At 45.9% G+C, this 13151-nt stretch overlaps 1 protein-coding gene across 13 annotated transcripts in view; it reads left to right on the top strand.

Moving 5' to 3' along the window:
- The window catches only part of KALRN (kalirin RhoGEF kinase), a 521871-nt gene that overhangs the window by 438212 nt on the left and 70508 nt on the right, over positions 1–13151 (top strand). The window contains exon 1 of one of the 13 annotated variants that reach the window (XM_065671412.1): positions 4017–4290. The exons of the other annotated variants lie outside the window; for them this stretch is intronic. Coding sequence (XP_065527484.1) covers positions 4206–4290 — 85 coding nt within the window. The 5' untranslated portion in view covers positions 4017–4205. Of the gene's footprint in view, positions 1–4016; positions 4291–13151 lie in introns of those variants that run through there. 13 annotated transcript variants of the gene reach the window in all.

The following is a 13151-nucleotide window of genomic DNA, read 5'->3' as shown; positions in this document are numbered from 1 at the left end:
AAACTGTACAAATCTCTCTTCCTTTGCCATCCATGAGTTATTTCTGATAGATAGCTGGTTTCCTATTCCTTCCTAAGAAATGAGTAGCTAATACTTAAGCTTCATTGGATTAAAAAAATAAATCAGCCATAAAACATCTTACTCTGCGATAGTAGTGCTCGTAGGGATGGATTTTCTGTAGAGATCACTTTACACCCTAAAGCACAATGTATGATTGACTTGCATAAGTAACGAACAGATGTTCCTGACGGTTATTACATTATTCATCTCTCTGTATATGTGATGGGGGAAGGAAACAGCACCTGTTACTATGGGAGAAATGTTGTTGCTGCTGTTCTGCATTAGAGACCTCCAGGGCAATCTGGGCTGCGTGTATTTCACTGCATTCGTGTTGACCCAAATGAAGCCATGCCAATTTACATCCACTAGTTATTTTGTCCCGCGTTTCCCTCAGATAGGTCCCTCAGTTTATAACCTAAGAAAATTAAATAGCTGATGCAGATATGAGGAGACATTGCACTGGAGACAGTGTAAAAATTTCCATGTTCCATCTTTCACCTCAAATTTTGCACAAGAGGACTGGGTAAAAGTATTAGAATTTATTTCCCCTATACAAGAAAAATAATTTCTACAGACTCTCTCAGATTTCATATGAAAACAGCTCTTACAGCTGGGGACTTTGTAAAGTTGTATGTAAAAGCAGACAGGACTGATTTCCTCATCATCCTGACCGACAGAGATTACTTCACTTCCATCAGCTGCATTGCACAGGACAGCACACTTGGCCTGTGGCACAGGCACATTGCTAATAGCCTTAGCTTCAGATGCAGCAAGTCAGGACCCTAAAATTTTCTCAGCCACTCCACTGCAGATAACAGCAGTTGTGTTTAGACTGTGGTGCCAGGAGATGTTTCCTTGAATACCTGCAACTAAGGCACAGGTTAGAGCAAGGGGAGGAATGTTCTCTTTGCCAGGGGACATGCAGGTTATTCGTGGACCACAGAGTCACACATTTATGCACCCTGTCCAATAATGACATAAAAAATGTAGTGTGAACATAGAAGGTGATGTTAAGGGTCCTTGCTAGTCCCAGCAAGAGCCTTCTCATCCATCACCCAGGGCAAGTGGGCTGTGCAGATTTTAACCCACCCCATGTAATCTCTGCAACAGTGCTAATTCCCAAAGGCCAGACTTCCTACTTGAAGCTAAAGGCTCAATGCTGTTGGCAGCACAGCTCCCCTGATGATGATGACAGAAGTCTTCCTCAGCCAGGGCTGAAGCTGAGCTGGACAGTGCCCCTGCATGTCTCCTCTTCTGCTTTATAGGAGCTGATAGGATGTGATTATTAAGAATATGTCTTACAGTCTTATTTTGTGAAATATTTATTGCATGTAGAGTTTACCAGTAAGTAGGCATAGACACATGCGGTTTTAAAGAATTACTTTTTAGGTATCACCTTCACAGTATCACTAGAACTGTAGACTGGGGGGAGACGGGAAAAAGGGAAGAAGCCTACTTCCCCACAGAATGACGACTTCAGGTTTAATTAAGCAAACAGGTTTCAGAGAGAACCTTAATTCTGTTTTAAAGCTTGGCTGTAATTATAACTTCACTGCCTAAACACTGTTTTACTGAAACTTCACCCCCACGCAGTGCTCTGTTGCTGTGTGTTTGACGTAACCCATTTCCCAGATGCTCTCCCTCGGCACGATGGCCCAGGCACTCCTCGAGTGAGGCCGGCCAAGCCCCGCTCTGCTCCCAGCAGCGCAGCCTGCTTCATCTCCCACGGCCGGCTTCGCGCTCCATGATGGCGGGTTTCGCCCCTCACCGTGGCAGGCTGCGATGCCAGGCCTGGCCGCTAGATGTCCCCGCCCGCCGTGCCATGCGCCCGCTCCGCGGCCGGCGCAGCCGGGACCGCCGGCGGTAGGTCCCCGCACAGCCCGGGCTGCTGCCGCCGAGGTGGGCGCTCGCAGCGGCCAGCTCTGCCGAGAGCCGCGGGAGCTTAGGGGTGAAATGCTACTTCTCGGGTGTTTCCTAGTTCCCTCAATGAGGAGTCTCACAGACTTCCCTATGATGCCTTTTAAAGCCCACCACGAGCAGGGCGCCGGCATACCGTGCACTGCACACGGGCTGCTCAGAGCCCGTATTGCCGGGCCGGGCAGATGCCCAAGGAACAGCGAAATGCCAGTTAAGAGCATGTTCATCTCACCCCTTTTTTCTGTTTGCATGAAGCAGGCTGAGTTTGGGTGGGAGGCTGCCAACCCCTGGGGCAGAAGGTGGTCATGGTGTGAGGGAGGGGATCACAGGAGAGAGAGGTGCTCTATGAAGCAGAAAGCAGTGGAGAAGTGAAGAGCTGCCTTCTCAAAAAAGCCCTGCCACGAGTTTCCTGAATCGCTTGGAGGCCCTAAGCTGGTGCTTTCTCCCTGCCTGGCACCTGAAAAGTGGCTGCCTGGGGCACTGTGGCAGAGACAAATGGTCTAGGGGAAAGGGAAAGGTGCAGAAGGGTGGGGGTGCCCTAGCTGGTTCCCAGCCCACCTCTTCCATCTCCAGCAGCAGCTGCGGTTTCTGCTCCCAGTGAAAAGTATTATCACCCTGCTACAGGCACAAGACTGCACCCCCGAGACTTTCCCTTGCATCTGCCAGATAGGCAAAGACCCAAGTCAAAGAAAACACGCAGCAAAGTGGAAACAGAGTTAAGGTTCCTTTCTTTCTTGAGCATTGAAAAGCACCTTGGTGCTCAAGGGCATTGGCAGGAAAACTTTGTGTGCTCCGGGCTTATTATGAGGTGGCCAGTTTTTGCAGTGTGGCTGTAGTCAAAGAACAGTTCCTACAGCACAGCCAGAAGTGAAGCAGGAAGGTTTTATTTGCTATTATGGTGGAGGGAGTCTCTCGGGGAGGGTCGCTGGCATGCTCCTACCAGGTAATAGGGTCCTTGTGCCAGGATGGCTCTAGGGTCCGTCCACAGGGTGCTGCCTGGCAGTTACATGAAATCATCCACCACAGGCCACCCTGGACAGCAGCACCCACTACATAGGTGGAACCCAGGGTGGGTTTGTGAGTGTTGAGCTGGAGTCGCAGCTCTCGTCTTCTGTCCAGACATGGCCCTTGGCCCCATGGCACTATTGCTTAAAAAAAACATTATGCAGAAAACTGAAAACTTTAGTCCAGATCACCAGTCTGCAGCACTGGTACAGCCATGCCTGCTCAGGCTGAAGCCTTGGCACACAGAGGCACAGAGCCCAGCACATCTCCCTTCCGCTGTTCCCTCTCAGCATGGATTTCTGCCTGGGAGAAGCAGCTCATTGGGTTTGTACAGGTTTAGTGCAAGAGTGCAAAACTATGATGCTGCCTCTCTGGAATCCTGCCCGACCTCTCCTACCAGCTGCCTCCAGCAAGGTTCCAGAGGGTTTTGACACATCTAGTTTTCCATGCTCTAGGTGGGAAATCCTAACACAACAGGCTGGCATCTTCCAAAGCAAGCTGTACTTCTGGATCTTAGGTGTCTTGGTCCCTGTGTCAGAAGGGTAAGCATTTACCCTGCAGTGCCCCAGGCAAGTCTACTGGAGAACACAGGCAGAGCCACTGGGGTCCCAGCAGGCTGGTTAGTATTCTAGTTAGTATTTTCAACGAGTTGTAAAACGTTTTAGCTGTCAGAGCCTTACGCTAAGGAACGGGAAAGGGAAAAGAAAAACAGAGAAAGAAAAAAGTTGTGAACTCAATAAAAAACGCCACGGCAGTGCAAGCCTTGCCTTTTAAAGACTTCGGAGGAGCCCCCTCCACGACCTATCAGAGCTGCGGCAGACTTCCTCCCAGGCAGCTTTTGTGTCTCGCTCCCGACGTCGGATGTCGCCCGCGCGGGCGCAGCTGCAGCCGCTTCCCGCTGTACACCCGTCCTCCTTCCACACAGCGGCGGCAGCCCCGGCCGTCCCGGTCCCCGCGGCCGTGCAGGGCGCCCCGCCCGCCGCCGCCCCGCTGCAGGAGGCGGTGCGGGGTCCGCGGGCCGCCCCGCCCCCGAGGTGCGGCGGGCACGGCGGGGCCAGCGGCCGCGGGCGCGGCGGGCGCTTACCGCGGCTGGTTTTAAATAGTTTTCTGGCCCCAGGGCTTTTTTCCTTTTCTTATTTTTTTTTTCTCTTTAATTCCTCCGTGCTCTGGTGTTTTTGGTAAGCGCACCGGTGGCTCCTTGCCATGAGCAGCCCGAAGGCAGCATGAAAGCGGGCAGGCGCGGCTATCCCGCCCGCTCCGGTGTAGGATGGCTCTTGGCGAAGTGCTGCTGCTGCTCCTCCTGCAAAGGTCGGTGGGGGCCGGGGTGTGGGGAGCTCTGCCCCAGGAGTCTGGGGCAGGCGCTGGGGGGGGGCCGGGAGCTCTGCCCGGGGACGCCGGGGAAAAGGGGCAGGTGAAGGCGGGGAGCGGCCGGGCCCGGCGTCCCGCAGCCCGGTGGCCCTGCAGCCGGGACCCGCCGAGACGGCCGCAGCCCCCTCGGCAGCAAGCCGCGGGGTGGGGGGGCGGCCACGGGCATCGGGAGGGAGAGGGCTGAAGTTGACAGGACACTTTTTATCGGTGCTGGTAGGAAACACCTTGGGACTGTGAGGTCAATAGGGCAGGGAGAAATGTTTGCTTAAATCCGAGTTCCTTTTTTTTTTTTCTTTACAGTCTTTCTTGGTCTTGGATAGGAGCAAAATGCTGTTGAGAACATCTGTTTCTCACAGTTCACAAATCTGTGAATGGTGATGTGGGAAGGTCTAGGGAAGCTGGCTGAGCTGAAACACTCGGAGAGATGTGGGAAAGCCACAGCAGCTAGAGCGGCTTGTAAAAATAAAATGGAAATCTGGCGTTTACAAGGAGCAGGGCAGCTCAGATGCTTTGACTGGAGATTTCCCAGCCTGCAGTCTTTGTGCTGTGATACAGCTCTTGAACTTGTTCTGGATAATGTGAGTTTGTTGAAGATCTCTGTGCGGTATTTCAGTGTTTCCTCTTCTCTGAATGGCCAACCAAAAATGTCCCAAAGAAAAAAAAAAAAAAACCTTGCCTTTTGCTTTGGGTCATTTTTAATTTTTTTAAATGAAAGCTTTAAATGCCTTTTTTTGTACTTGTGGAACCCATTTGTACATTACCAGAGAAAGACGACTTTGAGGATGGGTGAGTTTACTGATTTCTCAAGGCACACATTTGCGGTGTAGGAACTCTGCCCAGTTACTGAACTAAAGTCACAGTTACATGGTGATAGCAGCAAACTAGGTGGTGATGGAGTTTGCTATGATTTCATAAGACATTGATCTTTTGCAGCGTGGGGAGGACACACTACTTCGTGCCAGAGAAGTGGCTTGTGAGGTCAATGTACAAAACCTTGCTGTCTTGCAGCCTCTAAGAAGGACCATGTAACCTGGTTGTAGGGGTAGGGCCGCTAACAGAAGGGTTGAGGTACTAAATTATTACCATGAAAAAAAGCCTGTGCTTTACTGGCTCTGGTGTTTAAAATGTTGATTCTAACAGATTAAAATCTCTCTGCTGCCTGTCCTGCCTGCAAGCGTCACTAGAAGGGGGAAGGGAAAACAGCTGTCTCTTCTCTCTCCTTCTGAAATGTTAACTCTGTTTGCAGTTCTGATTTGCCAGGATAGTGACAAAAAGTGTTTTGAGATACCAATTGCTTTACTTCTTTCTTGTCCTCAGTAGTAAGCTTCAGGCAAAAAGTTGTGAAAGGCTAGCTGTTACGCTGTAAGTATTAAAGAAAATCGGAGGTAGTCAGATGTGGAAATACCACTCCCTGAATACAAGCAGGTACCAAACCTGACATTTGACGAGGGATTCGAGTGCTCCAAACTACAGCATCACTGTGCTCATGTTGGCAGCTTCTGCCATTAAGCTTGGAGATGCTTTAATGTGTCAGCTAGACCTTTGAGGCTCTAACTTGATATATTCTGCATTGTCAGTGATCGTCTTTGCTTCTGGGAGACACTTAATCCCAGGGCTTCTCAGTGATCTCAGACTTGCAGCGCAAATAGGTGGCTGTTGTTTGTGTTTAAAATGGATGTGAAGCACCTTGGAGCTGTTCTCACTGCTGCCCCATATTATGACCTTCCATTTGTCTTTGGAAACCTGGCTCTGCCTTTACCTGGTGACAGATGCCTGTTGTATCTTGATCTTTTGTATCAAATGAGTAGGGTTTGTTTTTTTTTTTTGTGCCAACATGAACTGTTCAGTGAGAGGAATAGAGAAGATGAGCATGCGGTCTATGCCCAAACACAGGTTGTGTCAGCACAAGCTGTGTCAGTGCTTTTCATGCTGTGGAGCTTGATGGTGATGTGGATGCTTGATCTCCTAAATAGCAGTAATAATAAAGAGCTGGAAAAAATGAAACTCTAGGTCATGAAATGTAAGTTTGGTGTAACTAGGCATTTCTCTGAAGGATTTTGACTGAGAACTCAAACTACTCTTTTTCATCAATCTTATGCTGGCTGTTGCAGCAGTGGAGACCTCGATACTGTTTTTTTTTGCTTGTTTCTCATGGTGATTTTCAGTTCTTGTCAGCTTTGCCCATGTACAAAGCTACTGGGATCCATCCAGAGAAAGCAACTGACACTTAGTATCATTTGCAGTTTTGCTCTGACCCTGATAGTCCCCTGTATGAACTAAATAAGGACTACTTGTCTGTTGCAAAGTATAGAGAGATATGAATCCTAATATAGGAGTGCCTCAGAGCAAGAGTCTGTCACTTGCTTTCAGCCATAAAAAGGGATATTTAAGAGCCTAGACTTGCACAACATTTAAGCCAATGGCCTTAATCAGTCAAGAGTGGGCAAGAAAGGCTTTTTGCTGTACCTCCTAAATGCACAAGTGCTAAGTGACCTTGTGTAATGGGATGCTTCTTAGTGCTGCAAAATTGGCCCTGAAAGCAGACTGATGGGAGGGTTTGAATTCAGATGGTCTTCTGATAACTAGGAAGTCATTGAACTCTTCTTAGAAATCAGTCAGCTGCATGCCTGGAGTGGGACAAGGTCAACACTTTGTTGCCTTTAAACACAAAGCAAAGTCCAGTGGGTGAGTGTTATTACTCTGCACAACCTACTGCGCAGAGCTCTGAATCTCAGCAGTGGGTGCCTGGAGCTTGGGTCAGGTGGAGACTGAACTCCAGACTCTGATGTACAGTAGGCCTGTAAAGGCTACTCAGTGACTCAGATTTAACCTAGATATGCGCTTGATTATACCCATGCTCTTATTTAGAGGACATTTCTTTGCAGTACCTGAGCTTATCCAGTTCTAGCTCAACCTAGGGCACACTGGGGTTTTGTTGCCCTAAGGGGCACCAGGGGGTGGAAAGCACTAGCAAGGTGTAGGGAATCTTGTCTTTGAGCACAAGTAGGGAGATGTTCTAATCTACTGGATTTGAGAAGCTAGCTATGGGTACATCCGGTACAACCCAAAGATACTCTTAACCAGTCTGTGGTTAAGAGTAGTCTAGTATCAGCATGAGTTTACAGTGCAACATCTTACACCCTATTCTAGGTAATATTATGTGGCTGCAGAGTGGCTTCAGGTGAGAGTATCAAACACTTTTTACTTGAGGGTAGCCAGAAACAGGGAAGGATTTAAATGGATGCACCAATTCAGCGTCAGTAAAGAAATGTACCTCTGCCTCCTTCAACAGTTGCTGTTCTGAGCAGGCTGTTGGTCATATCCTAACTTTTAATTTCAGAACAAAAGAAACTTAATCAGAATGTCAAATCTTTAATCTCATTATGTTAAAAACGAGAATGGGTTTGTGTCTGTACTAAACCCGTATTTAAACTTGGTAAAGCTCTTATTTAAATTTCCTGTGGCTTCTCCTATCTCCTATAGTTTTGCTCTTCCTTCTGCATTTTTTTAACTGTCCTTGGTTTTGTTCTTTCCTTCGTTTTCCTCTTCCTACTATCCTTCCCTGAGTCTTTGATTTGATACTGGCTCAGTCTGGTGAACCTCTTTGCTGTAACATTAACAGAGTAAGCTTCTCTTGACAGAGTGATGGTGATACAATGACCTTGCATATCTTTGCTAGCTGGTCAGAAACAAAGCCTTAACTGGAAGTTAGGCAAACCAGCATCATTACAAGGGTTGTCAACAGCATGTTAATAAAAGTTATTTCTTCGTTAGGTAAAAAGTGAGATCTGATGGTGCTTTTTATAGAAGGTGCTGACAGTGTTACAGTGAGCCGCAGAGCTTTGCTAAGGAAACTGGTACCTTTGTGCTGAGTAGTAGCAAGAGAGTGATCTGCAGTAATATATTCAAGCCCATAACATTTCCTAATTTGACCATATTTTATTTAGTGTTTCAGGCTGAGCCATGGTTACACTGTGTAAAGCATAATGGAATGCATGGCCAAAGCAGTTCCGTCAAACTGAGGCAGAGGAGAAAACAATAGTAAAATTGAGGGTGTCAACCAAAGCTCACTTAGTTTCCTGGTCCCTCCTGAATGAGAAATATGAGGAAACTCTTTATCTTCCCCAAACTTCACTTGGGTGAAGTCCATCTGTTGCTCGTTAGTTGCATCTCAGTGAAGTCAAGAGGATCAAGTGTACTAGTGGACAATTGAGGGAGAAGTATGGTCATGGCTCTGTTGGCAGGCTGGGGGAACAAGTGAGCACTTTTTAGGGTTATTTAGTTCTAAGTGGTTTTATATCTTACCTGTTTGCAGTACGGTTTTTTGAGGGTAGAAACTGTGTTCAGGGATACAAAAGGTCAAGTTTTCAGTAGGTTCATGATACTACAAAATACAAAGTGTCCAAGACCACAAAGGTTTGAGGCTTCTCACAGAGCTGGTTGCTGCACATGACTTTCTGGTCACCACTGTCATCTTCCACCAGCCAAATCTGATGTTTACCATATCGGTGCCAGTGTTCAGGATGCTTTAGCAACTTTTTCTTGATTCCCAAGATACAAGTAATATTAGTGCTATTTTTTCTTTTTTGAAAGTTACATGCACCCTGCTGGACAATTCTAGCTCCCTCAATGCAAGCTAGCCCCTCATCCTCCAGCTTTGTGTCTCTTTTTTGTGACTGATCTTTCAGCTTTATCTTTTGAGATGTAGTTTTGTACAGGATATGATGAAAGTACAGGAAAACTTTCAGATCTTAGTTCATATGTGTAAAATGGATAGCCAGAGCTTCTCTAAAGATCAGCTTTCATTACTAGTCTGGGGGTGAATGCATGGTGGGGATCCTTATTATTTGGATTGCTGCACTGTTTTCAGCTTTCATAAATTCATCCAGCTTTGAAGAGACATGGGGTTTGCTTTTATGCAGGCAAAGCTCCTAAACTTCCCATTCACTCCAAGGAGCATATAAGAATTCACAGGGCTTTATTCATCTTGTCAACAGCCTGAAGGGAGATTTTATTCTAAGGGAAAGAGAAGTGGTAATTGTGAAAAATATAGCTTGGATAACTCCCTGTCTGCTGCAAGGAGCACAGGGTAACTGAGCATGCTGCTTTCCTATAAAATAAGTGCCAGACAGATGTATTGTTTAGGAACTCAATGTACAGATGCTGAAATAAAATCTATCAATTTTGAAGTGAAGCAAAGTGGGCAGTTATTTTACATGATCCCAGAAGGATTTTGTTGTTTGTTTTTTTTCCCAAAACTGTTACGTTTCAACATATGCCTTGTTAAAACTCGTGTATGTATTAGGAAAACTAATCTATCATTTTAAAGTTAAAAAACCCCAAACCTCAAAGTGTTTCTGTCTAAAAAATAACATCAAGATACTTCACAGGCACACCAGAACACTGTTACATTTCAGTGTAATTCTTGTCTGTTAATAGGCTTTATGAAAACATTTTCATCTTTGGCAAAAGTTGCAGTTTCTTTTCAAAAGAGAAGAATTGGCTGGTCAGTGATTACAGCAGGGATCTACAGATGTGATTTCCAATTCAGAAAGGAAATCCAGTTCTTTGACAATATAGCCACTGCATATCAGTTGCTATCGCAGAGCAGTTCAGTTGCTAATATTGCATCTCACACAGTTCAATATCATGTAAAGGTACTTTTAAAACAAGTACAGAAGCACACCTGGCTGTTTCCTTGAAAAAGGTCTGTAGATCATAAGTAGGACTGCAGCACATGTAAAGAATTGTTAGAAAATACCTAATGAGTTATGCTCAAAAACTTCTCCCTTGGCTAATGTTCTTTGCCATTAGAAAACCACAAACCAAACATTAACCTGTTTGCTTTCAGTTTGTAGTGTTTGATGTGGCTGATTGTGCTGAAATGCAAACCATTCCTTGGATTACAGGTATTTAGTGCAGCCCATTGGGTCTCCTGTTGAGTTTGACATGCCTCTCAGGCCATCTTGGTCCTCTGTCCTGGACCAGCCCTGTAGTCCTCTCCCTGGCAGACGGAGAACATGGAAATCACACACATCACCTGGACTTCTTTCAGATAATCAGGACAAAATATGAACATTTCACCAGAGAAGTCCAAACGAGATGAGAAATAGAACTTGCAAACTGAGTTGCAGCAGTTTATGGTAGAACAGCCCTTGGGGTTTCTTCTGTTTGATGGGGAGAGAGACCAATTTTATGTACTCGTTGTTTGCTTTTCTCTAATGTAGCATGCATAACACCACGTTGCAGGAAGCCCACTGTAGCTCTTGACTGGTTTCTTACCTCCCAGCACTTCCCAATGCTTACAAGTGCTCCTCAACTATATGGTGGCTGCTTAGTACTTTTGGAAAATGGCAAAAATACTTCTCCTGTTTTGTTGCCACGTTGGCACATGAGGAGTTAGTAATTACTATTCTGTTGCCCTTACTGCACCTCAGTGCACTTGGTTATTCCATGTGCTACAGCCATTGCTAGTCCTGGTACAGCTCAACAACTTTGAAATCTTGGATCCCTGCAAATATCTTCCAAGTTACGCAAGACTGAAGTTGCATAAAGGGGTAAAGCTTGGGAGCCAGACCTGCTGGGAACCCATTAGCAAATGTGATCCTGAGGAACCAGTAGGTGGTTTCTGGTGGAGACAGTTATCTTTTGTATTGGAAGGTTGCAAATTAAACATGGAAATTTACTGTAGCTGTGTACCGGAAAGTACGAGTACAGTTTATATGTCAGGTTTGAGCAAATAGCCCTTGTTCACTAGCACAAGACAGCACTTAATTAAACACTTAGAAAAGAGATGGACTCTTACCTGTGATAAGGAGGGACTGGATTTAGTGACTCTAGCGGTGTCTCAACTGTTTTTCAGGCATTTTTCCATGTTCAGATTTCACATGGAGCAAGCAGCCCTGAGCACACAAGGAGAGCTGGGAATGGTACATCGCTAGTTACAGCTAAATCCACTGAGGACACTTTTTCATGCAGTTTAGGCTTGCTGGCAATTACAGCTGCTGAGGAGCAGCCAAGGATGTACCCTGTTACACTGTGTTGTGGGTTTTTTTTTTCCCTCTTCCCTTCATAATGCATGTGCAGCTTTAATGAAAAGAGGTTTCTTACAGCCCCAAGACATGCAGTCTTAACCTATCTCAAAACACATTATAACCTATCTCAAAAGAGTACAGTTCAGTGAGTGCTCCAAAACTTCCTTGAAGTCATGTAGGAAATTGTTAACAAAATGAGTATCAAGTAGTGAGTAGTTATAGCTTCCAGATTTATATCTACCAGTTGATTTCAGCCTTTTTATAGGCCTGCATGTCCTAGGAAGCACATCACACACGTACACTCACATCAACTCATTCAGTGGCACCAGTTAACTGTGGCCAAGCCAACACCTGCTGCGCAGTGGGGAGCAGCAGGACTGCATTAGGGGTGAACGCAGCATCTAGGTGGTTGTGAGGTGGAGAGCATGACCCAGCATGTGTGTTCCTTCTCGTCGGGGCTCGCTGCCATCCCGAATCAGCTTTGCCTGTGTTGAGCACTCCTGATGAACAAGGCCTCAGCTGTCTGCTGCTGCTTTTACAGTGCCAAGGCAGGCTATGAAAAGTGTTGCACAACCCAGTATAATTTAACCACATGCTGAATAAATACACTTTTGAGAACTCTTTTGAAGAGATGTTGCTTAATTAATCCTGCAGGGGGTATAATATGTATATTTTTGAAATCCAGTTTTAGCATCATGCAATTAGCTTTTATGGCCTGAGGATTCTGATTTAAGACATTCTTTAGTCACCAATGGTAATCTGTTTTAATTAGAAATGTAAGTGTATTTTAGATCCAAATGTATCTGAGTGGTACAATGTAAAAAGATGGTTCACAGCTAATACTAGTGAAGTGCCTCAAGTGTGGCGTTGTTTGTATGTTCTGTAGTTTGAACCCTGAGGATCAACAAGATATTCAAACACTGTGCTCAGCTGAAGCATGTGGAGACTGAATAGATTCCTTTAGGAAACGGAAGAAGTATTAATCAACAGGGATCCTTTCTAGGGCAGCAGGAGGAAAGTCATAGCTTTAGGCAAGAAGGAAGCAAACACTTTGAATGTTACAGTAGTAACTTCAGCTCCGCAATAGCAAAGCACAGCTCCTGCCAGGGAGCAGGTGCTGAGCAGACAGCAGCATCTTAGTTGAGTTTGTCTTAGTACCAGGGAAATTACTCAGGCTTGAACCTCCTGGGCTGCTCAGGGAGGGCTGTAGCTGCTCAAAGCTGTGCTGCTGTAAAATCTGATCTGGTGGTGTGTCTGAGAAATGCCTCAAGGCCATCTAAAGGCTAATGCTTGCTGAACATTCACAACAGTCACTTGTCCTGGAGCTACTAAACTGTCAGGCAGTTGGGTGTCTGTGATCTGACATCTTACACGGCAGTAAGAGATCACACATATTTGACAAAATCTTTCCAGAATCAAAGAGCCTCTGCTGCTAGACTAGTCCAGCCCTTGCTGTTGTGTTCAAGTGTTTCTTTCTCTTAATTACCTTGAAAAACGGGGCCAAAAGAAAGCAGCTACTCAGCAATAGTGAAGATGGCTTTTGTAATGATAATCACTTATTAGACATGTTGTTTGGTAGAGTGTTTTTGTAGCTATTTGTGATTAGACACAGAGATGCAGCTGGGAATGAAGCAGTGCAGTTCATAATCAATGAGTTTGTCAGGTCTAGCCTTACTGGGAAGGCTTATGGCTGAGTCAAGGCACTTGCACAGCTTCAGAAGACTGAGACCTCAGCAGGGTGCTGCAGAGAGCTCTCCTGTTCCTATA

The sequence above is a fragment of the Lathamus discolor genome, chromosome 3 (assembly GCF_037157495.1).
Source record: "Lathamus discolor isolate bLatDis1 chromosome 3, bLatDis1.hap1, whole genome shotgun sequence".
Lineage (NCBI taxonomy): Eukaryota > Metazoa > Chordata > Aves > Psittaciformes > Psittacidae > Lathamus > Lathamus discolor.
Note: the sequence above shows the minus strand (reverse complement) of the source record. Positions and strands in the feature narration are given on the sequence as shown.